The following is a 22,581-nucleotide window of genomic DNA, read 5'->3' on the forward strand; positions in this document are numbered from 1 at the left end:
GGCTCGGGAGACCCTCTCTCCGCCAGCCCTACTGGGGCCGGAGGCAACGCGCACCTCCCTCCGCGGGCCAGCAGGTGAGCCGTGTGCTCTCGCCCTAAGGGAGAGTGTCTGTTGGGTCATAAAAAGGAGGGAAAGTCAGATACACGGGTGAACTCGGTGTCATGCTGAGTGAGGGAAGCCAGACACAAGAGGCCACGTCGTACATGACCCCATGGACGTGAGGCAAAACAGGCAAGTCCAGAGACAGACAGCAGTTCAGGGATCGCCAGGGGCTGGGGTGGGGGGGCTGCTCCTGGGGATGAGGTTCCCTCTAGGGGCGGAGCCCAAGTTCTAGAGCCAGGCAGTGGGTGGGGAAGACCACTGGAGTGTATACAGGGTGAGAGGGTTAACGTCATGTGGATTTCAGTTTCTTTAAAAGGGGAAAAACTGTCTGTACAACAGCTCAAGGCGTCTCCCCCAGCCCCATCCCCCACATGCCCTAGGGCCCTTCCCCTTAGTCCTGGACGTGGATGTGCACCCTAAATGTGGACCTGGGGTCGGGAGGCCACGGGTGGCGGTGAGTCTCTCTGGTAAGGTGTGGATCCAGCCATTGTTCTGAAGTGCCTACCACATCCAGGCGGCCTGGAACCGGGGGTCCCTGGTAACAGGCACTGGGCCGAGTACCCCCCTCAGTGTAGGGGGGGGCAGGCTGGGGGGCAGTCTAGCCAAGGAGGCGCCGCTCCCAGAGACCTGGAGGAAGAGGAAGGGTCATGACAGAAGAAGCCCTCGGCCCTCAGCAACTGGGGCCCATCCCAAAGCCGCCTCCAGAGGCCCTGCTGAGCCCCATCCGGAGGCTGAGCTGGTACGGAGCCCCCGTGTCCGTGCTCCAGCGCCATGGAGGCCAAACTGGTGGCTTAAGGCAGCACAGATTTTTTATCCTGCAGCTCTGAGGGCAGGGGTCCAACACAGGCCTCACTGGGCTCAGCCGTCACCGGGGCCACTTTCCTTCTGGAGGCTCCAGGAGAGCACCTGTCCTGGCCTTTTCTGCTTCTAGAGGCGCCCATGCCCCTTGGCCCTCTCCCTGACTCTGCTCCCATCATTACGTCTCCTCCTCCTCCCCCCCTCCTCCTTATGAGGACGTTGTGATTACCTGGCCCACCCCGATAATCCAGGCTTATCTCCCCATCTCAGTGAAGGACTTAATCATTCCGTGCCACATACGGTTCCGTTGCCCCAGTGCTGGGGACCAGGGTGTGGACACGGGGAGCAGGGCAGTCCTGTGTCAGGAGGCCCTGGGGCAGTGGGATGCCGCCGGGGCTCCCGAAGGCCCTGCTCCTCGGTGCCGGGCGGGTGCTGGCGGGGCGGCCGGAGGCTGCCGCTGGCTGCTGCCTCCCACTCTCTGCAGGAGCAGGGGCGGGCTCACCGGCTGCACAGTGGTCCCCACGGGGAAGGGGACTGCGAGCCCTGATGGCCTGGCCAGCAGGGCTTTCCGGTGGCACCAGGCTGCAGGGTGCTCTCAGGCAGTAGCCAGCAGCCTGGGCAGATAGACAGGCAGACACTGGCTTCCTCCAAGGTTCAGCCTTTTCGTAGTGAGGGTGATGGGTAAGCCATGGTCCAGAGAGGTGAGGATGCTGGTCGGGGGCTCCTGATGGGAGAGACTCGGGGTGGGGGGCAGCACCAGGAGTGAGGGCCAGAGGGGTGGGCCGGCAGGAACAGTGCAGCCGGGCCTGGGCGTGTAAAGCAGGTGCACAGCTAATGTGTGGAGGGGCTGAGCCAGAGGACAGTCAGGGAGGGGCAAGTTCAGGGGCACAGGCACGGAAGCCCACCGGCTCTCAGGCGTGAGGACCAGGGGTGGGTGGGGCCCCGAGGGTGACGGTGTGGAGCTGTAGGGGTGCGTCTGGGCACCGCACACAGGTGAGCAGGGATACCTGAAGGCAGGGAGCAGCTGAGTTGAGGAGCACGCGCCACTGTGCCCCACATCACTCAGTGGTCGCTGGTGGCCTGCCCGTGCGCGTGGGTGTCCTGACCTCTGTGTCTCTGCAGCAAGCTGTGGGCAGAGGGCCTCCAGGCTTGGTGTGGGTGGGTCTTCTCCGCTAAGCAAAGGGGCCGAGCAAGGTGGGCATCTGTGCAGAGGACCCAGGGGCAGCAAGGCTCCTGCTGGGGCTGAAGCCTCACCTTTCTGGGGGACTCGGCTCCCCAACCTCCGTGAGCCTGGGGGAGCACCAGGGGCGGCAATGGGGAGAAGGTACCAAACCCCTGATCCTTCCGGTGCCCGGAGAAGCCTCTTTCTTCTTTTCACGTCAGTTAGGAAGGGACTTCGGGTGATGGCTGTGTGTTTTGTCTTGGGGTTTTTGCTTATCTTTTATTTTATTATTAGAGAGAGAGAGAGGAAGTGTGCAAGCAGGGGTGGGGCAGAAGGAGAGAGAATCTCAAGCAGGCTCCACACTCAGTGCAAGCCCAACACGGGTCTCAATCCCGTTACCCTGGGACCGCGACCTGAACCAAAATCCAGAGTCAGACGCTGAACCGACTGAGCCACCCAGGCGCCTGGCTGTTTGTGCGGTTATGGGTTGAAGGTATTTTTTTCCCGACTACACGGTATGTGTAACGCATTGGTTACGACAGGCTCGGCCGCAGACAAACAGGGGAGCCGCCCACAGGAGTTCAGACGGCACGGGGTCGACCATCTCTCGTGAGAAGTCTGCAAGGAGGAGGCCCCAAAGCTGTCCGAGCTCCGCCACGCACAGCACGCCGGCCCCGCTGAACCTCACGGTCACAGGGTGGCTACCGTGGTCCCAGCCTTGCCTGCAGACCCCGTGACATCAGTACACGGGAGGGGTTTTGCAATTGAGAGGAAACCCTTGCCCAGGAGGCCCCGCTCTGAGGACCAGTGACCATTCTCCGAGGTCTGGCCGGGGGACATTGCCTTCCCTGAGCACAGACCACAAGGGTGAGGAGGAGGTCAGGTGGCCGCAGAGCGGACGGGGGGGAGCGTCCACTGCCTCAGCCCCACGGCCGGGGACTTCAGCTCCTCTGTGCGTGCGTGTGTACACGTGCCCGTTTCCCCTCCCGGGGTGTTCAGCTTGGGACCCCCTGCTAACTTGGCGCTGGACGTTTGTCTCCTTCGAGGGAGTGTGCGCTTTGTAGCACATTCAGAAGAGCGTCCTGTTTGTACTTCCTTCCACGCTTAATCTTCTCATGTAATCATCCCTTCTCTTTCCTTCTCCTGCGAGGGCTCGTCTTACGCGTCAGCGTGGCTGTGCCGCAGGGGCCCGGGTATTTGGTGGAACGTTACGCCCGGCATTTCTGGTGAGACGGACATCTGACTCGGCGAACTGAGGGAAACGGAGGCCGCCCCGGTGTGGGTGGGCCTCGTCCGATCAGTTGGGGCCTGAAGACGAAGGCGGAGGGGGAGAACCCACCCCTCTGCCCGTCTTCCAGCTGGGACACGGGTCTCCTCCCGCCTTTGGGCTCAGAGCGGGACCCACGGCCGGCTCTCCCGGGCCCGGTCGTGGGGCCTTGTGGCCATGGGGGGGGGGCCTGTGCCCCTCTGGCTGCGTTTGGATCCCGAAGTCCCATTGCGTCCTGTCTGGGATGGGCTTCTGGATCCTCAGCCAGCGACCCATCTGTTTGCAAACGTGTGCCCTGCAGTTTGTGAAACCTTCTGGCATTTTCTCCCTTCCGTTTGCTCACCGCTCCAGAACCCCGTCGGCTGAATGTCAGATCACAGCTCTGTGGTCTGTTGTTTGTATGTCCGCCCTTCCGTTCTGCTGAATGGGGGCGTTTCTCAATTTTAACTTTCAACCCGTCTTCCAAACTGCTGCCGTCGTGTCTCTGACCCCGGGGAGCCCGTGCCTCCTCTCCCGCCTCCGCCTTCTCGGCGGCGCTGTCCCTGTTTCCCGACGCGATGTTTCAGCCTCTGTCGGGGCGTGACAGGCGGTCCCTCGTGCACACTCGCCGTCCTGTTTCCTGTAACCGTGGCCCCGTCTGTGTCTGGGCAGGTGTGTCACGGATGGGGGGGTCTGGTGTCACCGTCCAGCCCCGGGGGGCCCAGGTTTTCGTATCGGGGTCTTTTCTCTGGCCTGAGCCTTGTGGACGGAGCGCACGCTGACCCCGCCCCCTGCCTCTGAGCCCTGGTCCCCCAGAGAGGCCGGACCGCATGGCCGGGCCGCTCGGGCTTTCTTCCTGCCACTCTGCCGATGCCCGTGCCAGTGCCACCCGGTGTCACTGCTGACTTCACGTCTGACTCCACAGTTCCACCTCTTTGCTTTGCCTGTTTTTCTTCAGAATTAGCTTATTTATCATTAACCTTCCCTTTTCCTTACAAGCGCTAGAACAAATGGGATAAAACCAACAGGAGGGATTTGAATCGGAATGGCCACTGGGTCTGTGATGACCTGGGAGAACATGCGTACAGGCTCCCCGCGCCCAGACGGAGCCCCCTCATGCACCCAGATCTGCCTGGATCTCTCTGGGGTGCCTCTTTGTGGACTCGAATCCCCTGCTGTTGGGGACACCCCCATGGTTGGGGACACCCCCCCCCCCCGCTGTTGTGGATGCCCCCCTGCTGTCGGGGACACTCTCCCCCGCTGTTGTGGATGCCCCCCTGCTGTCGGGGACCTGCGCCCCCCACTGCTGCCAGTGCCTCCCCAGCAGTGTTGTGCTGCGTGTGCCTGGGGAAGCGGCACCGCTGGTTTTCAGACGGTAAAGTGCGAAGTGTTGTGCGTGGAGGAGAATACAAAAAACCAGTTAAAAAAAATAGCAAAATAGACATGCAGGAGCCCGATATGAAATAGCACATTTTTGGTTCCCTGGAAGCCGCTGGGGGGACTGTCTCAGCACAGTAACTTCCCGCAGACGTCGTGTCCTGTCCCGTGGCTTTTAGCACTTGGTGTATGTCCCCGGCCTACGTTCTCCCTGTTTTGACAAGCGGCTCGGCTGAAGGCCCCCCAGGAGGAGAGACACTGCAGAGCCTCAGCCTCCCAGTCGGCGGGCAGGGACGCAGATGATCTATGGACGCCCAGGTGCCCACGGCCCGGGCAGGGCAAAAGGCAGGGCTAGGAGGATGGGCTGCCCCGCGTGTCTGCTGCCGACCCACCAGGGTCCTCTGCGCACTCTCTGGCGTAGGTCAGGCACGTGTCAGAGCCGCTGCTCCTGGGGGAAGCTGTGTCCTCAGCTGCCCAGTCCGGATGGCCCACCCTTACAAGGCACGGCTGTCCCGCAGACCTCTCCCCCCACAGCCCTGGGGCTCCCTTCCTGGGGCTCCCGTGGGAGACACTGGGGTCTGCATGCTGGGCTTCTCTCTTTCTTGGTTTGCACGCTTGTTTTCCTGGAGCAGGTCTTTGAGAGAGCACACGTGGCAGATAGCGTGACACCTCGCATGTCTCAGAATGTTTTTTATTCCATCTCCTACTCCGATGATGGCTTGGCTGGGTATGGAATTCTAGGTTGGAACCACTTTCTGCAGCACTAGAGGCAGTGGGCAGGCAGTTCGTCGCCTCCTTGTCTGCCTGCCTCCCGTGTGGCCGCTTCTACTTCCGAAGGTGTCCTGAGGCCTCTTTTGGGACCCAAAACGTGTTGCTTTGGAGAGTGTCCCATTTGTACTAGAAAAGAGTGTGCCTCAGTTTATTGCATTATCCAAATTGTTCACATCTTTGCTTGTGGCTGCTCGAGCTGTCTGTGTGCTGTCTGAGGAGTTGGAGCAGGTCACTTGTCATCTGTGGCTTTTTGTTTTCTGAAGCTATGTTTTTAGTTGCGTATGTGTTCTGTTCTCTGATCTGAGAGTCATGTCACACTTATTGATATTCCTCTTTGTCCTTTGTGATGCTTGTATTTTAGAATGGTTATAACAGTCCATTTTATGCTTGGTATGTTTTACTGCAATAAAAAAGTATATAAAATAAAACAATCAGAAACCACGCACTTCCAAACAGGAGAACACCGCTGATGAGCGACGTCCCGCGCCTACCATGGCCACACTCAACAGTTGGTCCACGGCAGATATGTGGTCGGGGCCCAAATGCTAGACAACTGCAAGGGAGGACCTGAGGACACTGAGATCCGAGAGACACACGAAGGAGTTACAACATGCGGGCCACACGCGGGCCCTCACCAGACCGACTGTCCAGGAAACTGGAACCAGACTGGGCACCAGTGTGCTGAGGGCACTGTAGTACCTTTCTGGGAAGTAGTCTCTTAGCGATACAAGCTGAAATATGAAGCCATACCTACGATTCGCTTCAGAACAACCAAGTGGGAGGAGGCGTGTCGGGGTGAGGACGAAAGGTGGAGGCCAGAGGCAGGAAGGATGGAGGAGGGTCTGTGTGAGCCGGGTGATAAGAGGCCAAACCACCCCCACGGCCCCCATGCCCCCTGAAAGTCCTCTCTACCTGAGTCCTGCGTCTGTAATTTAGGCAAATCTTCTCTGAAGAGTCCCTTCTCTGTTTTGTTCTCGGAGGGAACTCGATCGTGCCGTCCCTCCTCCCACCGCTGTCTCTGCCCTGGTGCGGCTGCCGGCTCTGCACCCTGCCCTGTTCCAGGAGAGGCCTTGCCATGACCTTCCCTGGGGACACCTCCTGAGCCCCGTGTTTCAGTGGCATCATGACCTGTGTCTCCACTGGCTCTCTCTGAGACTTGGGCTCCCGCCTCTGGTTTCCTGTGCCCCCCCCCTCCAGTCTGTCAGTCTGTCCTGCCCGGGACACCCGGGACACATTACTCCCTTCTTCCCTCAGGCTGGGCTCTTCCTTGGCCTGGCCTTGCCAACTGCACCACGGAGCCTGCCGGGCTGGGACTCAAGTGCGTGGGCCGGGGGTCGGGGCGTCCTCCTGCTCACATCGAGGCCGCACCCCACCGCCTCCTCCTTGCCACCACCCTTCCTAAGGCCCCGACGCCCACCCCGGGCCTGCCCTCCTGGCTGCGTGGCTTCCCACCCCTCTGGCCTGAGCCCTGCCCCTCTCCCGCCGCTCCTACCTCTAACTGGGGGCTCCGTGTTGGGTGGCCCTGGGTCTGTGGCGCCTGCACCCCGAGACTCCCGGGCTCCTCACTGGGATCCTCCAGGATGTGAGAAGTGGGGCGTCAGCTGTCCACAGCCCTTCCTGGGGCTCCTCGGGGGCTCGTGGGAGCCCCTCGGTGCACCTGCCATTTCCCGTGTACGACCGAGCTGAGCTGTAAGCGACGCCCCGGCCCCTTCACCCCATGTGCCGCGTGTGCCCCGTGTGCCCCACGTGGGACTTGACGTCAGCCCCGAGGGCAGCAACGGGACCGAGCGGCCGGGGCGGTGTCACGTGGGGGCTGCCTGCCCCTCTGCTGCCCGACTGTGTCAGGGTCTCCCCAGGACAGAGTGGCTCGTGCAGCCCAGAGCCAAGGGGCGGTAGGGCCGCAGCCCCTGGCCAGGTCTCAAAGGCTGCAGGGGGCGCAGGGTGGGTTTGGGGCGGCCCTCCTGGAGAGGGGGAGGCGAGGTTGAGCTGGAGCCTGGACGGGACCCTGAGGCCCACAGACGGGCAGAGAGCGTGTGGGTGTCAGGCGGAACCCTGGCCCTGACCTCACTCAGGCCCCGACATTGTGCAGACCCAGGCTCCCGGGACCCGCACCGCCTTGCGGGTGGGTCCGTGTCCCCATGAGGCCGGTGGCTGCGCCGTGGCCCCATATTCCCAACCTCTAGGCGCCCCCGGGTCTCGAAGGGAAACGGTTCGGCCAGGAGCCCCCAGAACGCGCAAGCCCCATCGCGGACCGTGCCCACCCGGAAAGCACGAGCAGGGGAACAATGCCCTTCGTGTGACAGACTTTCCCCTCTGTGGGAGAAAATAGAGTCTCATAGAATGGCGATTTCCTGCATTTGTGCCTGGGCCTGAGGGGTGATTCACGCAGAGACCTCCCACAAAGAGGAGCCTCTAGCCAAGTCCGCCAGGGCTGGGTGCCGCTGGGGCCCTGCACGCCCCCCACCCCCCAGACCCCCAGGGCCAGGCAAGGTCCACCAGCCGTCCGTCCTCTGAGCTGCGGCCCGACCCCAGCAGCTTCAACGTGTGCAGAGCGGCTGGAGCTAGACAGGCAGCAACAGGGCTGGGAGATGCCACGGGGGGCTTTCTGGAGGAGGGGGACCCGAGCGAATGGCTAACAGCTATGCAGGAGCCAGCCATGGGGAGCTTGAGGAGAGCGTCTTGGGGGACAGTGGGTCCCCGCTCCAGAGAAGTGAGGGACAGGGTGCCTGTGGGCTTGAGTACCGAGGGGCCATAGTGAGAGCAGGCCATGGGCACTGGGGGGGGGGGGGGGCAGGTTTGAGGCAGGCATGGCCGTGGCACCGCCTGGGCCGCTTCCACAGTGTAGGGCAGAGGGTAGAGTGTGGGGGGCACCCTCAGATATAGGGAGGCTGGGGAGTGATGGCCAGTGAGGACCACCATGCCGGGGCTGAGGCTGAAGGTGGCGCTGGGTGAGGTGACAAACGGTCCCGAATGGCTCAGGCAGGCCCAGACCCTAGGGGATGTCAGACCTGCCCATCCGGTGGGGACAGTCCCTTGCGGTAGCAGGAGGAGCCCGAGGGCGCCCTCTGAGGTCTTTCCCTTGTGGAGAAGAGGGGTGAGGGCAGGACCTCGGGGCAGGAGATTTGACCCCTGTACCCCGCAGGGGGCAGGGGGCAGGGGGCAGACCAGGCGGCCAGGACCGACCCGGGGCCCGGCTCCCGCTGAATTGTTCTCCTTTGGAAACGCAGTAAGCATGCTGGTCTCCACCCAGGACAACGGGGCTGCCGGCTGAAGAGTCCTTTGCTGTGTCCCTCCCACGCTGACGTGTTCTCCAGGGCCCTCGGCCTGTCAGCCCATCTCCTGACTTTATTCTAACCTTTCTGTAGTCCCCAGGGCCAAAGGGCCACGTGTCCTTGAGCAGCCCAGCCACTGCCGCTCCCTGTGGACACTCCTTGGTCTTCCCTGGGCCAGGCCCTCGCTAAACACCTCCATGGCTTCTCCTGAGGTTTTTGCCACCCCCCCCCCCCTCCGCCGCACCAAGACCCACCATGGCCAGACCACTCCTCCTCTGGAGTTCTGGGGTCCTGCCGGGGGGCACACCTTTCTCCCGCCCTTGCCCTCCCCCTTCAGGGCCCCCACAGCGCAGGGATAGTAGGGCTGACCACCTTGCTTTGGGTGACACACAGACCTCTCCTTGCGTGTCCCCGACACCCCTGCCGGGCTGGCCCACGTGGCCATGTGGCAAGGCTCCGCTCAGAAGTCCCGCCGCTGAGCCTGCTTGACACCCTCTGGACCCCGTGGCATTGGCTGCTCCCGGCCATGTGCCCACCCACCTGGCAGAGAGCACAGCCCAAGGGGGTGGGGGCGTGTGGGCAGGATCCTCCCACCCCCCCTCTGCTCTCTTTGGGCAGGCGCCCTGTGGGGGGATCGGGGCTCTCCCCACCCCTCTGGCCCATTCCTGTGTCCCTCACAGCTGTGTCCCCCCAGATCTCTTCCACACCAGACACCCACTTGGCATCTGCCTTTCAGACAGGTTTAAGTTGGAGCCTCTCCTAGACCTTGTGACCTCCAGCTCCTAAGGCCAAGGACCCCTGGGGGGCATGGCTCCCTCTTCCCCTGGTGGGTGCTCAGTTCCTTGGTAAGTGCTCTGCCCTTTGCAAAGCACCTAAGTTCCGGTGCTGAGCTGGGTGCTCTCTGTCTGACGCCTCGCTTCACTTGCACAAACCCCCCGTGTGATAGCTAAGGAGTTCAGAGGGGTACAAGGCTTGCCCAGGGTCACAGAGGAGCCCCTCCAGCAGTCTGTCCCCGTGGGGACTCAGCCACATGGGGGCTGGGTGGCAACCTTCTCCTGGCTCCTCTGGCCTCGGACAGCAGTCTCCTGCAGCATTTAATTTCCGGGTTGCCCACTGTCCCCTCGGTCCTCTGCCAGCTCGTCCAAGCCTTTGGTCACCAACTTTTCATCAAGTTCTGCCATTGAAATGCCAGCAGTTTTTTCCCATTGAGTTGGGTTGAGGTTGGCGGGGGAAGGCAGCACAGGCCACACGGGGGCTTCAGAGGAAGGAAGTGCAAGAGATTCCAGGGCACTGGGGAGACGGGCAGGATGGGGGCTGGTCAAGGAAGGTCCACGCCGCGTGGGGGGGGACAGCGGCAGAGGCTGTGACCATCTGTGCCTTGACTCGCTTGGGCGGGAATGGTGGGCTCTGGTGCTGGGCCGGGCCCCATCTCCCACCCAACCCTAGACCCCACTCCCAGCTGTGGGTGAGCATGTGATCAAGGTCCAGCCAATCAGAGTGCTACACGCCCCCCCCCCCCCCCGCGCCCACCGGGCCCTGGTAAGGGACCCCAAGAAGACAGCCGGTCCTCTGTGGGCAGAACTGCCCAGCAGAGCCCAGGGGAGCGCGGAATGGGAGGCCCGGCCCCAGGTGGGGCAGCACCCGGGCCACTGTTTCCCTCACTACCCCTCCCCCCACCCCAGGTCACAGTCCTGATTGTCAGCCTGGAGTCCTGAGTGGACTCTCTCTCCTCCTGTAGAGGCAGTGGGAGTTGGATTTCCATCCCCTGGAACCTGAGTCCTGTCTGCTGTTGTTCTGAGCCTCTAGGAGCCGGTCATCCCCAGTCAGGGATGGGGGAAGAGGGCAGGCCTGGGAGGGGCACCCCTCTGCCTGAGGATATCCCTCCGGCTTCCTCTGCCCCTCCCCCGTCTCTACAGGATCTGATCTCATGAGCCCAGCCCCCACCATCACCTCCCCAGGAGGGGACCTTCTGGCCCGTCCACCCACCCTATAGACGGGCAGACTGAGGCTCCGAGGACGGGACCGAGCTGAGCCCTGGCCAAGCCCCTGCATCTGTTCGCAGTCCCCCGGCCCCAAGCCCAGGGCGCCCCCCCCCCCCCCCCCCCGGGCAGGTGGCCGTCGCCTCTGACCCCTGGCTGGGGCGGCCTCAGCGTCTGGTCTCGGCTCGGAGCGTTTCCTGCCCTCCCGCCCGAGCCCGGCCCCGCAGGAAGTGGCCGCCTCCCGAACAAAGGGGCCGGCGGACAATGGCCATTGAATTGGGCCGGGGCGCTCGCGCACTGACGGGCCGCCAGCTGCCCCCGCTGATAAGGCCCCGCGCCGCGGCGCGCGGCGCGGGGACTGACGCCCGGCCCGCCCCTCACGCCCGGCCCGATCCGAACACCCCGCCGCCCGACGTCCGCGCGCCCGCCCGGCTCCACGGGAGCGCGGCGCTGACGGCGGCCCCTCCCCTCCGGCTGCGGACCAACGGGCGGCCGGGCCGGCCCGCCCCTGCCGGCCGCGCGGGGCCAATCCGAGAGCTCAGCGCGGGCGCGGCCCCGCCCCCGGGCCTTGGTGGTGCGGGACCGCGGGCTGCCCGGGCCGCCAGGCCCTCGCGCCGGCGAAGGGAGGCACGCTCTGCAGGGGGCGTGGTCTTCGGGATTTACCCCCAAAGGCGTCATAAGTCCTGACGCTGGGGCACGTCGGCGCCTCGCTGCGCTTCCGTGGCCTTGTTTGGGTGGGACGCCTGGGCGTGAGGTGGCGGTGGCTTTGGAGAAGGTGGCCGTTGGCTACCATCCTTGGCAGGGAGAGCGCGAGCGTGGTGACTCTGCCAAGGCCCCAGAGGTTGGGTCGGTGGGGTGACCGTGGGGATGGTGGTGCTGGGATGTGGCCCTGAGGAAGCAGGACCAGCTTGGATGGCGTGGGGCGAGGTCGCTCTTGCTCATGGTGACATCCCTACCTGTGGGCTGGCGGGTCGTCACCACAGGCATGGCAGAGGCGCTGCTGTCACTGGGAGTGGCTCCATGGGGTCGCCCACGCAGCTTGGGTGCCTCAGCGCCCCTGCCAGCTGACCTCCTGCCCCTCCTGCCTCCCAGGAGCACCCCATCTCCTGGGTCACCATGACCCCTCTGTGGCTGGACAGGTGGACACACACCTGACCTTCAGGTGGCAGAGTGGCCCTCAGGTAAACGTGCGCCCGCTTGGCCTGCCTGCCCCTGTCCTGGCCCTGGCCGTGCACTTGCCCTGGCCACCCCTTCCCCTCTGCCCCTTGATCTGACACCTCTAAGCTGCAGCTGGCCTTCCTGCCCATGGCTGCCGGAGGCTGCCTGCGCCCGCCACGACGTCCCCGATCACATCCTCTGAAGGCAGAGCCAGGCAGTCATAGGTCACAATTTGTGTTGTTTTGTGGGCCATCCAGCCAGGCCATGGACACCTGAGCCTGCATCAACAGATGCCCGCCAGGACCTGCCCCCCCCCCCCAAGCGCCACACCCTGCTCCTGGGGCTGCAGGAAGCGGGAGGCCTGGAGGCTTTTGACTCTGGCCCTTTATCAGCTTCCTGCGGCCAGCCCAGCCTGGGCCCCCGCGGCGCCGGGACGACGGGTCAGCAGTGACTCACCGGGAGCCTGGCCTGGGGACACCCTGCCCCCCCTCGTACGCACACCACTCCCCCACCTATGCCCTCCTGCTCTCACCCAAGCCTGCACCTGGCTGGCAAGGCCACTCCGAACCCCATTCCCAGGAGCCCTGGCCTGCTGCAGCCCTGCCCTTCCGCCACACTCCACCCACCATCTTTCCCGTGGTTTAGGGTCCGGCTCTGCCCTCGGGAAAGACTTGCAGGTCCCTCCCAACCCCAACCCCAGCCACCAGCGCTGTCTGCCCTCCTTGCAATCCCAAGTGCCCAAAGCCAGTCAGTCAGGTGAGCAGCCAGGGCGCAGGGTCCACCAGGGTCAAGCACACACCTCCTCTGCCCTCTTTGGACACACACTTGCTCCCCACCCACGGACTCGAGACTCCCCTCCCCGCTCCTCTGCAAGAACACAACACCCCATCCTGACCTCCCCCACCCCCAGAGGCTTTGACCTAACGTTCCCCTCCTCTCCAACGCCCTCTGTCACCAGGTTGGTGGCCCACCTGCCTCTTCTGTGCCCCACTGTGGCCTGACCAGCGTCTTTTCCTTTGAGTCCTGGTGTGGACCCTTCCTCCTCCAGGAAGTCTTCCTGACTAACCCCTGCACCCCCCCCCCCCCACTCCGGGGCCTCCCAAGGGAGGGATGTCACCACTGCATGGAGCTTAGAGGTCTCCACGAAGTCTGGACCCTCCGCGGGAACCCGGAGCCCGCTGTCCACCGCAGAACCCGCCCCTTACCTCGGGGTCCTGGGGATGCTGTGCGGGTGAGACAGGAAGTGAAGCTGAAGGTTGAGTGGAGAGGGCCCAGCAGGCGGTCTTAGTCTGACCTAGAGGGGCACCTCTGCCCGCATCAGACCACCTGGTGCGGGTGTCAAGGGCCGAGGAGCCACACACCTGGGGGGACTCCTTCCCAGAGGAGCAGTGCCCCCTCCCCCAGGAGCAGGGCTCCTCACGGCACTGACCCACCCACGTGCACAGGCACACACGAGACCCCCCCCCCCCCCCCCCCCCCCAAGAGGGCTCTCTCTTCCTGCACCCGCAGCAGCCGGAGGCTCCCTGACCCACGGAAGCCCGCCGGGCCGTCCTGCAGCGCCGCCTGCTGGCTGGGGCCCGGCAGCCCCCAGGCACTCACAGAGCCCGCACAGGAGCGGAGGGGGTGCCCGGCGGCTGTTGAACCTTGTGTGCCAGCGGCTTCCTCTGGGCCACGTGACCACCACGCCTCTCCCCAGCGTTCCCATTCCCAGCCTGGGGTCCGCGACGGTTTGGAAAATCTGTCTGTGGACAGCAGCCCTGCCCGGGGCCGGGCTGGGGTTGCCCCCGGGGGGCCGACGGGCTCCAGACTGCCACCCCTTTTCTGCGGCCTCCCCGTCATCCCACACTCTTCTCCCAGCCACCCTGCACCTTGTACAGACCCGCTGTCCATGCCCACGGGGCCCATCTGCGCAGACCCTGCCCGGGCTCCCCGCGCCCCCAGCGGCCCACCTCTCTGTGCTCCAGCTGGCCGCACACCTGCTCTGCGCGTCTCCCACCCCCTGCCTGCTGGATTTCCCCACAGCGCGGAGGCCGTGCCCTCCCGGCCACGTCCCCACGGACAACGTCAGAGCAAACCTTTGCCGTGAGGCTTTGCCGACGCTGGCGGAGTGATACCTCTGTGAGCCGACGGCTGAGAAATACACATTCTCCAGAGTCCTGCGTGTGTGGTTGCAGGAAACGCTCCAGGGGCTCGTGTGGGGAGGCCTCGGGGAGATGCGAGGGCGACGGGCACAGAGACGTGAGCGGACGTCCCCGCTTCCCCATCATGGACATGACGAACACGAGGTGTGTGTGTGCACCTGAGTGTGTAACGCACACGCGCCCGCCTGGGGCCCAGGTGGGGCTGTGCAGGCGCAGGTGCTGATCCTGGCTCCCCCCCCCCCCCCCCACGCCCACCCCCCTCTGCCGGGACTCTCGATCACCCGCAGTCGGGCCCTGCTGGGACCCTGCAGGTCCTGCCGACGTCTGGCCCTGGCGGCCCCGTGGCCTCCTGCCTGAGGGGCACGTCCCCCGGCCACCCGCTCAGCGCCACGTCGCCGCCGAGGGCAGGCGCCGGGGCCACAGTGGTCATCCCCCTGCGATACGCCAGGCGCTCATCTTAGGCCCCGCCAAGTGGGCGCGTGGCAGACAACGTCCTTGTTCGCTGTGACCTCCCGAAGGAGGGGAGCGAGGACTCGGCCTGGCTGGTGCAAAGGCCCCTGGCGACCAAGGGCAGCCCCCTCGTCGTCTGGCAGGGAGGCGCTGCCTTCCATCCGGTCAGGGCCTCCCGGGTGCTCGCTGACAGGATCTCTGTGGCCTCAGCGATTCGTTCCCTGTGATGGAAGCTGACCTACCCCTCCTGACCCCGCCGATCAGCTCCTCCCTGCCCACCTGTGAGACGGCCTGGGCTGCAGGGCGCCTCCACCACAGCCCCCCGGGGCTGCTCCAGCACCGTTCCCCACCCATCCCCGCCCCCGCTGGTGGTGCCCTAGCCCTCAGGCACAGCCGTCCGCTTCCCTGGCCAGGGCCAGCCGCGGTGGCCGTGAGAAGGTGCTGGGGACTATCGGTGGTTGATCGGGGTCAAGGTCAGGTCCCACCAATCTGGGGCCCCCTGCCTTCATAGGTCCCAGCCAGGCCCATTGTATGGGGACAATGGCTTCCTGAGCCAGGTTCCTCTGCCGGCCGGAAAGCCATAAAGACTCTCCACTTTGCCACCGCCCACGTCCCTTTGAAGGGCCTGCGACTTTGGAGCCGGTCCCTTGGCCACTACCCTTTGCCAGCCTGGCTGGGGCCCAGGCCTCCCCAGGGACGAGCCAACCCTCTAGGCACGTAGGCACAGAGAGGCCCTGACCGGTCAGGGAAGCTGCTGGCCACACACCAGCACGGCCCCCACACGAAGCCCGGCATCCCCAAGAGGCCAGGATGCACGCGCAGGGTGGCCGAGAGTCCTCAAGTGGCGGCTTAGCGCCTGGGTGTGGGCAAGCACTCGGTGCTGGTGCTGGGACGGGGGGCGGGGGGGGGCACAAGAAGGGCCATCAGTCCTCTCGCAGGGCAGGGGACAGGCAGAGGGTCGTGCCCCCCGCTGGACAAGTCCTCCCCAAGCCCAGCTGGTCCTAGGTCACCCCCCGCCCCTAGGAGTGCGGCTGCAGGACGGGGGTAGCGTAATTGGGACCAGCCCCGTGGGGGAAGGGGCTCTCTAGGGTCGCAGGCAGCTGGGGGTGTAGTGTCCACAGGGTTGCAGGCCGAGAGCTCAGACGGTCTGCTGGGCCAGGGGCTGGGAGGGCCTGGGGCGCCGAGGAGTGTCCAGGAGGCCCAGCAGACCGCTCCTGCGGGGCCTCCTGTCCGTGCCCGTCTCTGCCACCTTGCTGGCGAGGGGGCCCTCAGATCCGGGAAGGGGACAGGCCCGGCGTGTGGAAGATGGCCACTCCGCGTGCGCACGCCGGGTGGGGGGCCCGGCCGGGCGGGCCCCGCAACGATGTGTCAGAGGCCTTGACACGCTGTGGACGAAGACCATAGACACTCTGCCACTTCAAGTCTCCTAGTCTTTATTATTCGGGGAATGTAGCATTTCCGGGCCGCAGGGGGAGCGGGGGCCTCAGTTGAACCTGCCTGTGAAGCCAGGCGAGGCTGGGCCTGGGCGCCCGAGGGGGCGAGCGGCCAGGGGGCAGGGCTGAGGACAGTGACGCGGTCAGCCCGAAGGACCTCATCTCCCTGGTGGCTGTGTGTGTGGCCTGCCAGTTCAAGTCCCTGAGTTTGCCCCACTGGAACATCTGCGGCCTGGCGGGGGCAGGGGCAGCCAGCCCAGACCCAGGCCGGTGACAAGAGCCCCTCCCCCCCGCCCCCAAGCCTCTCACCGGTCAGCCCCTCCCCAGGAAGCGGCCCTGGACCCTGCCTGGAAGGCACCACGGAGGACACCCCCCGCTCGGTGCTGCAGCCGCCCAGAGGTGGACGGAGGGGTGGGAGGGCAGGATGCTGGAGGGCGGAGGCGGCAGAGGTTGCTGCCATCCAGGCCTGGTCCAGGGAGGGCGGGACGGAGGGCGACGACACCCAGCAGGACACCCTGGGGGCTGCCCAGCCCCTCCTCCAGAGACCCACACCGCCCTCGGGCCGTCGGCACTTCTGCCCACTTAGGGGCCTGACCAGTCCAGAACCACCTGGGGCTGCAGGAGGCACCTGGCGGGAGCAGCGGGGAGGCGGGGTGTGTGAGCCTAGGGCACACGAGGCCTGAGGACACGCAGGCTGGTGTGAGCCCCAAATCACCGGTGACGGTGGCCAGCAGGGCGGGTGTGGGAGGGTGGGGCTGAGCACAGCCTTTTGGAGGAAATGCACCGATGTCATGCTCTGGGGACAGCCCTTGAGAGACGGACGCAGAGGGCTCTCCCGTGAGGCCAACCTCCCTCCTTGCCTGCCTCTCTCTGCCCTCGGGGCTCTCGCTGTCTGCCCAGGACGCCTGGGAATGATCTAGCTGGCAATCCCGAGAGGCCGCCCTGCCGGAGAGCCCCGGGTGGGGAAGGGAGTCACAGACCTGTCCCCCCATGCCTGGGAGGGGCTGTGGCCCGCCCACCTCCCTGCAGCATCTAGAAGGTACGCTGTAGTTCCGACTCCCGCTCAGGGACGGACTGGCGCCAGGTCACACAGCACAGGGTGTGGCGGGGCACAAGCAGGTGCCACACACACACAGTCTCGGCCGTCCCCCACCCTCCCCGGAGAGCGGGGAGGTGCCCCATGGGAAGCACCAGCGAGAGCGGCAGGCCCAGGGCCGTCTGACCTCAGCCAGCACCGGGCCCGCCTGCTCGCCCTGGCCTGGCCCCCCGACAGACCTGCGTGTGCACGTGCACACCTGCGTGGGGCCGGGCCTGTACCCGCGCATATGCTCGCGCGCGGTGCCCCGTCCGGGCCGGCGCTGGCCCTCACCCATCCGGCCGCGCTGCACGTGCTGGCCAGGGGGAGCCGGGCTCAGGGGGCCGGGAGCCAACGGGCACAGCGCTCCCACCTGGAGCCTGCCAGACACGCCTGCTTGCTGCCTCCTGCCCCCCACGAGGACCCTGGCCCCACTGGCAGGCCGCCCAGCTCTGCAGGGTCAGAGGACAAGCGCGCGCCGCCAGGCTGCCCAGAACCTGTTTGTGTGCCCACGGTGCACACGTGCTCACGGCGGCCCGCCTGCCCCCTAGGGACCCCCAGCACCGCAGGGAGCCAGCGGGGAGCCCTGCGTTCTTCTCGGGATGCCTGCCGTCGCTGGCCAGGCCCCGGGGGCAGGCATCCGAGAGCGGGTATGGCCAGGCCCCAGCACCCGGGAAGGGGGCGGCTGTCAGGATGGGTCCCAGGGAGGCCACCTCCACGCTGGGTGACCTGGGAAGTGACGTAGGCTCCCGTGCCCCTCTGGTCTCGGCTAAGATTAGGGCAGAACCGGCACCTACCTGTCTGTAGTGCAGGGAGCAGGGGTGGGACCCGCACGCAGTGGGGGGAGGCACCCTGGGCAGGCCCACTGCCAGACACACCCCCTTGGGGCTTGATCCCAGCCTGGGTCTGACCACCCACTGGCTCTCAGCACCTCAGTGACCCTGACCCTCAGACGCAGGAGTGAGGTCCCTGCCCCTCCCTGGCCCAGGCACCTAGGCCTCCCAAGCTTTCTGGGTGCAGATTCCTGCGGCCCAGCCCACAGGGACCCAGGTTGGGGGGGGGGGGCAGGTGATGCTGGTACCCTGTCCCATCAGCTGCAGCCCGCACCTGCCAGGGACAACCCCCCATGGCCCCCTGAAGAGAGCCACACCCGGTGACCAGACGGAGGTCATCCTCAGGGTTGGACGAGGGGCGTCCAGGTATGGGGCGGAGGGGCACACGGGCCTGTGTGTCCCCTGCAAGCCCACGCCGGTGGCGGTGGCGACCTGGCACAGAGCACAGGGCTGCTGGCTGCCAGCCCCAGGTCACGGCACCTCGGTCACGGCCCGCGCCTCACTGTTCTCCTCACCACATCCTCTCCGAGGACCCCAGCCCTCTGCACACCCCCACAGAAACCCCATCCCCACTGGGACAGAGGACTCTTCCTCCGTGGGAACCTCCTCTGTCCAGCCCCTTGGGGATGTGTCCTGCCAGAGCCCCGTCCTGAAGCCTGCCTTGCCCGCCCTGCTGGGGAGGCAGCCCCGTCTGCCAGAGGGTGGTTCTGTCACCTCCGTGGCCACCGCCACACCTCCACCTGGAAGTCCCCAGAGCCAGTCATCCATGGCCAGGCTCAGCCCACCTTCTGCTCCCCAAGCGGCTCAGTGAAACCCCTCACCCCGCCGGCCCTGCCAGGAAGCCAGAGCCTGGGGCTGCTCTAAGAGCCGCTGCGGCCAAGCTCTCCCTGCCCCGTGGCCCCACGAGAGACCGGGGCCAGGAGCAGACTCTGGGACTTCCTACGGGGCTGGGCACAAGGGGACTGCTAATGAAGCCAAACCACGTCCCCATAGCGCATCTGACAATAGGGTCAGGCGTGAGTCCAGCCTGCACACTGTATGCTCCTCCCACTCCCACTGGCCGTGGCCCCCCTCCTCCAAGGCAGGCCACGGCCCCAGATGCGAAGGCACAGACCACAGCCTCAGCCAATTTCTGCTTAAGTAACGGATCTTTCTGTTCCACTAAACTCACTCTCCTCTCCGGCTTTTAAGGCGCCCCGGGGTCCAGGCTGGCTGCAGGGTACAGACACGTGCAGTCAAGACCTCAAAGCTCCCTACCTACGTACTGCTGCGTTCAGGAGGGGTCTGGCCCAGCCCTGGAGATGGAGGGCCGGGCCCTGGGAAGGCAGTGTGGCCCCACTCTGCCACTGTGGGGGGGTGGGGGGGCAGGGTGGCCAGGTCTGGGGCCTCGAGCAGCAAAAACATCCGCCCTGCCTCCGTGGCCATGTCCAGAGCAGCAACGCCCAAGCGGAGACCCTGAAAGTGGTTGCTGGGCCTTCCAACGACGAGGCCTGGTCCTTAGGGGTGGTCAAGGGCAGCAGGAACCATCCAGAGCAGAGTGGCCAGGCTTGAAGACCCTCTGCCTGTCATTCCTCTGTGGCCACTGAGCCAGATCCCAGGTCAAGCAAGGAGCACCTACGGCTCTGGCTCTGGCTCTTGGTTCCAGTTGTGGCTCCTGGTTCCAGCTTGGGCTCCGGCTCCTGGCTCCCGGTTCCGGCTCCTGGCTCCTGCGCCGGCTCCTGGGTCCAGTTCCGGCTCCCGGTTCCAGCTCCTGGGTCTGGCTCCATGCAGCAGGGCCAGCCCAACACCCTGGGCAGCCACCAGAGGCTGTGCGGGCACTGCCCAGGGCAGCTGTGCACCCAGGGGTCATGGAGCCAACTGTCCTGTCGTGGGCCAGGAGTGGGCCAGAGTCCGAGGTCTGGCTGAAGACACAGCCACAGGCACAGAGTGGCCCTGGCCCCGCGGGGGTGGGGCTGGTGCAGTGTTTCTCAGCCCCCGGGGAGGGGTGGGGGCCAAGGCACCCGGCTCCACAAGGAGCCCTCCACTCGCTCCGAAAAGCGGGCCTTCTCGCGCCTCAGTTTCCTTCCACGGGACAAGACACATCGGACCAGACGCACAGGCAGCGGTCCAGTCCCCCGCTGGGCAGAAACGCTCCCGACGACGCTCCCGACGTGGTCCTGGCAGCAAGTGCCACGGAGGTGCTGAGCGCCCGTGGTGAGGGCTGCGGGGCAGGCGGGCCCACCGAGGCCCCCACCGCCAGACGCCACGGCCGCGGGGCCACGGCTCAGTACCCGTCGTCCTCCTCGCCGTCACAACCATAATCTGTGGAACGCAGAAGGGAACCGTGGCCACCCGGGTGCCTGGCAGAGCGCCATGGGAGTGGGGTGGCGGGTGGGAGCCCCACTCCCGCCGGCCAGGCGGCCCTCCTGCAACCCGGAGCCCGCGGCCTTCACATCGGGGAGGGCCCGGTCGGCGACCTCCAGTACTTGATGTTTTCAGAACGGACGGAGCCGAGCTGTGAACGCCCCAGGCCCAACCTCCTTCTGGACAGAAAGACTGCGTTTGAAGCTGACAGGCCTGGGTGCCTGGGCGGCTCAGTCGAGCGCCCAACTTCGGCTCAGGCCACGACCTCATGGTTCACGGGTTCGAGCCCTGCATCAGGCTCTGCGTCACGGAGCCTGCTTGGGACTCTCTCCCCTCTCTGCCCCTCCCCCACTGGTTCTCTCTCTCTCTCTCTCTCTCTCTCTCTGAAGCACCCCTGCCCCGCCCAGTGCCAGTGTTGCCCCCTCACCGCCACTGCCCATCATCTGCAGGGCGCTGACACAGGGCTCCCCGTCGTCCTCGTCGGGGTCGTCCTCATCGGGGTCGTCCTCGGGGTGGTACGACACGGGCCCGCTCTCCACCAGCACCGCCGTGGGCCTGGCGGGCTCGGCTCCCAGGGTGGACGGGCTCAGGGGCAAGGGCTGCAGGTGAGGGGACAGGCTCTAGAGGCCACCTGCCCTGGGGGGGGGGGTCCCTGTGCTCCCAGAGTGGTCAGTGAGGACACCCAGAGCCCCTGACCTCCCAAGTGGCCCCCTGCCCCACCCTTCAGCCCACACCCACATCAGTGCCCAGAAAGCCTCGCCCTGAGGGCACGCTGTCTGACGACACAGCCTGGCAGTGCGACCCCAGAGTGGCAGGCCTGCTCCTGGGACACTTGCCCTGCCACCTGCAGGCTTCGGGCCTCCCCAGGCCTGGGCCGGCCCGACTTCTCAGCTGCTCACAGCTTGGTATTCGAGGCCCCTGCCCCCGGCTGCGGCCGCATCACGTACCTCTCCTGCGGCCGCCTTCTTGGCCGGCTGCGCAGACACCATTGGCCTCAACCTAGAAGAAAGCGCATCGCAGGGCCTCAGCCCGGGCCAGAGCCACCGGTCGGGACACAGGGGGCCCCGCTGAGATGCGTGGCCAGCCACTCCTCCGCAAGCACGGTGTGCTCTCGGTGCCCAGCCCCTCCTGCTTCGGCTCCCCCGGCCCCCGGCGGCCCTGACCGCCTCCCCGGGGCCCGCTCTGTGGTCACTCTTCCCAGTGGACCCTGCGGGCCTCAAGCTGTGACCTGGCCTGGTTCCCTCTGCCCTCCGGCCCCTCCTTCTGCCTTTTCTCCCAGTGAGCAGGTCTCCTCCTTCTGGTGCCAATCACGTCCCCCCCCCCCCCCCCCCCGCCCCGATGCCGCTAGGGGGCTTCTCCTCCGCTAACGCGCGCGGCGCCAGCCGGTCGTTTGAACAGGTCGCGTGTCCACGTGATACAGACCCGTGAGAGGGACGGCATCTATCTCCGAGTCCCCACCCCCACAGGCCAGGCACTGGCACCGTACCACGTGGGGGCACAGCCGCTGTGCTGGGAATTGGGGCGGGAGCAGGGCCCCTGGCAGAAGTCGGAAAGCAGGGCTCTTCGGTGAAAGCTTCTTTACGACGTTGGCAGCAAATGCCAATTTTAGCTAAAACGCCACGCAAGCCAACAGGAGACAGCCCCGGGCCGTGACTGACGTCCATCGATATCTGATGAACGCAGACCTGACGACGGGCTGCCCTCGGGCTCTGCCAGCCTAGGTTCTGGATCGGCGTGTGGGGGCTGCGGGCAGCGGCCAACCACAGCCCTGCTCCTCCCGTGGCTGGATGCCTGGAGGAGTGGGGGCCCAGCCCCCTCCCCCCAGACCCTCCAAACACAAAAGCCGGGACATCGGCCACACTGCCACTTGCAAGGAACGGAGGAAGGAGAAGAACACCAAGAACCCCCCGGACAACGCCGACCTGTCCGGGGCGACAGTGAGACCCCAACTGAGAGGAGGCAGGCTCCCTTCCCACGGCCTGGCCACGGAAGCCATCCACGCTCAGGGACCCTGCCCCAGGGCCAGTTGGGGGAAGCATCCAGACGGGCCTCAGATGACCGAGCGCACCCCACCACTGTGATGTGCCAACGAGCCCTGGGACACTGGGAGTGGACACCAGGGCAGCTCTGACAGGTGGGCAGGCCCTCGGAGCGCTCGTGGGAGGTTTCCGCTTGGCACGGCCTCAGGCCGGCGGCCTCTGGGCAGGAGACCAGCAAGCGTGTGGCCGTGCCGGCCGAGACCACGGGCCCGGTGCAGGGAGGGCGGTTCCCACAGACGTGGACTCCCGGTCCCCCACTGGGAAGCTGGCCTGTCCACCCACCTGGCTGGGGAAGAGTCACGGCGGTCAAGGGCATGTGGGACGGCCAGCGGGGAGGCGGGGGTATGGGTCAAGCAGCCCGGAGGAGGGTCTGTGAGCCCCTGGGAAGGAAGCACCCTCCTC

The 22,581-nt window shown here is 65.9% G+C and overlaps 1 protein-coding gene and 1 long non-coding RNA gene across 4 annotated transcripts in view; both read right to left on the minus strand.

The window, feature by feature from the left end:
• Positions 1–4,765: 4,765 nt before the first annotated feature.
• Positions 4,766–12,163, minus strand: LOC128773076 (uncharacterized). Its single transcript, XR_008417387.1, has 2 exons — positions 11,371–12,163; positions 4,766–5,856 (listed from the first exon to the last, which is right to left on the minus strand). It is a non-coding gene; the product is annotated as an uncharacterized LOC128773076 (long non-coding RNA).
• A 3,709-nt stretch (positions 12,164–15,872) lies between these two features.
• Positions 15,873–22,581, minus strand: part of BRF1 (BRF1 RNA polymerase III transcription initiation factor subunit) — a 58,983-nt gene continuing 52,274 nt past the window's right edge. For all 3 annotated transcript variants that reach the window (XM_053889914.1, XM_053889916.1, XM_053889915.1), the window contains 3 exons: positions 21,088–21,139; positions 20,568–20,739; positions 15,873–20,098 (listed from right to left, as the gene is read on the minus strand). In XM_053889914.1, coding sequence (XP_053745889.1) covers positions 20,061–20,098; positions 20,568–20,739; positions 21,088–21,139 — 262 coding nt within the window. In that variant the 3' untranslated portion in view covers positions 15,873–20,060. The remainder of the gene's footprint in view (positions 20,099–20,567; positions 20,740–21,087; positions 21,140–22,581) is intronic.

The sequence above is a fragment of the Panthera pardus genome, unplaced genomic scaffold, assembly GCF_024362965.1.
Source record: "Panthera pardus isolate Hobbes unplaced genomic scaffold, ASM2436296v1 HiC_scaffold_24, whole genome shotgun sequence".
In the NCBI taxonomy this organism is placed as follows: domain Eukaryota; kingdom Metazoa; phylum Chordata; class Mammalia; order Carnivora; family Felidae; genus Panthera; species Panthera pardus.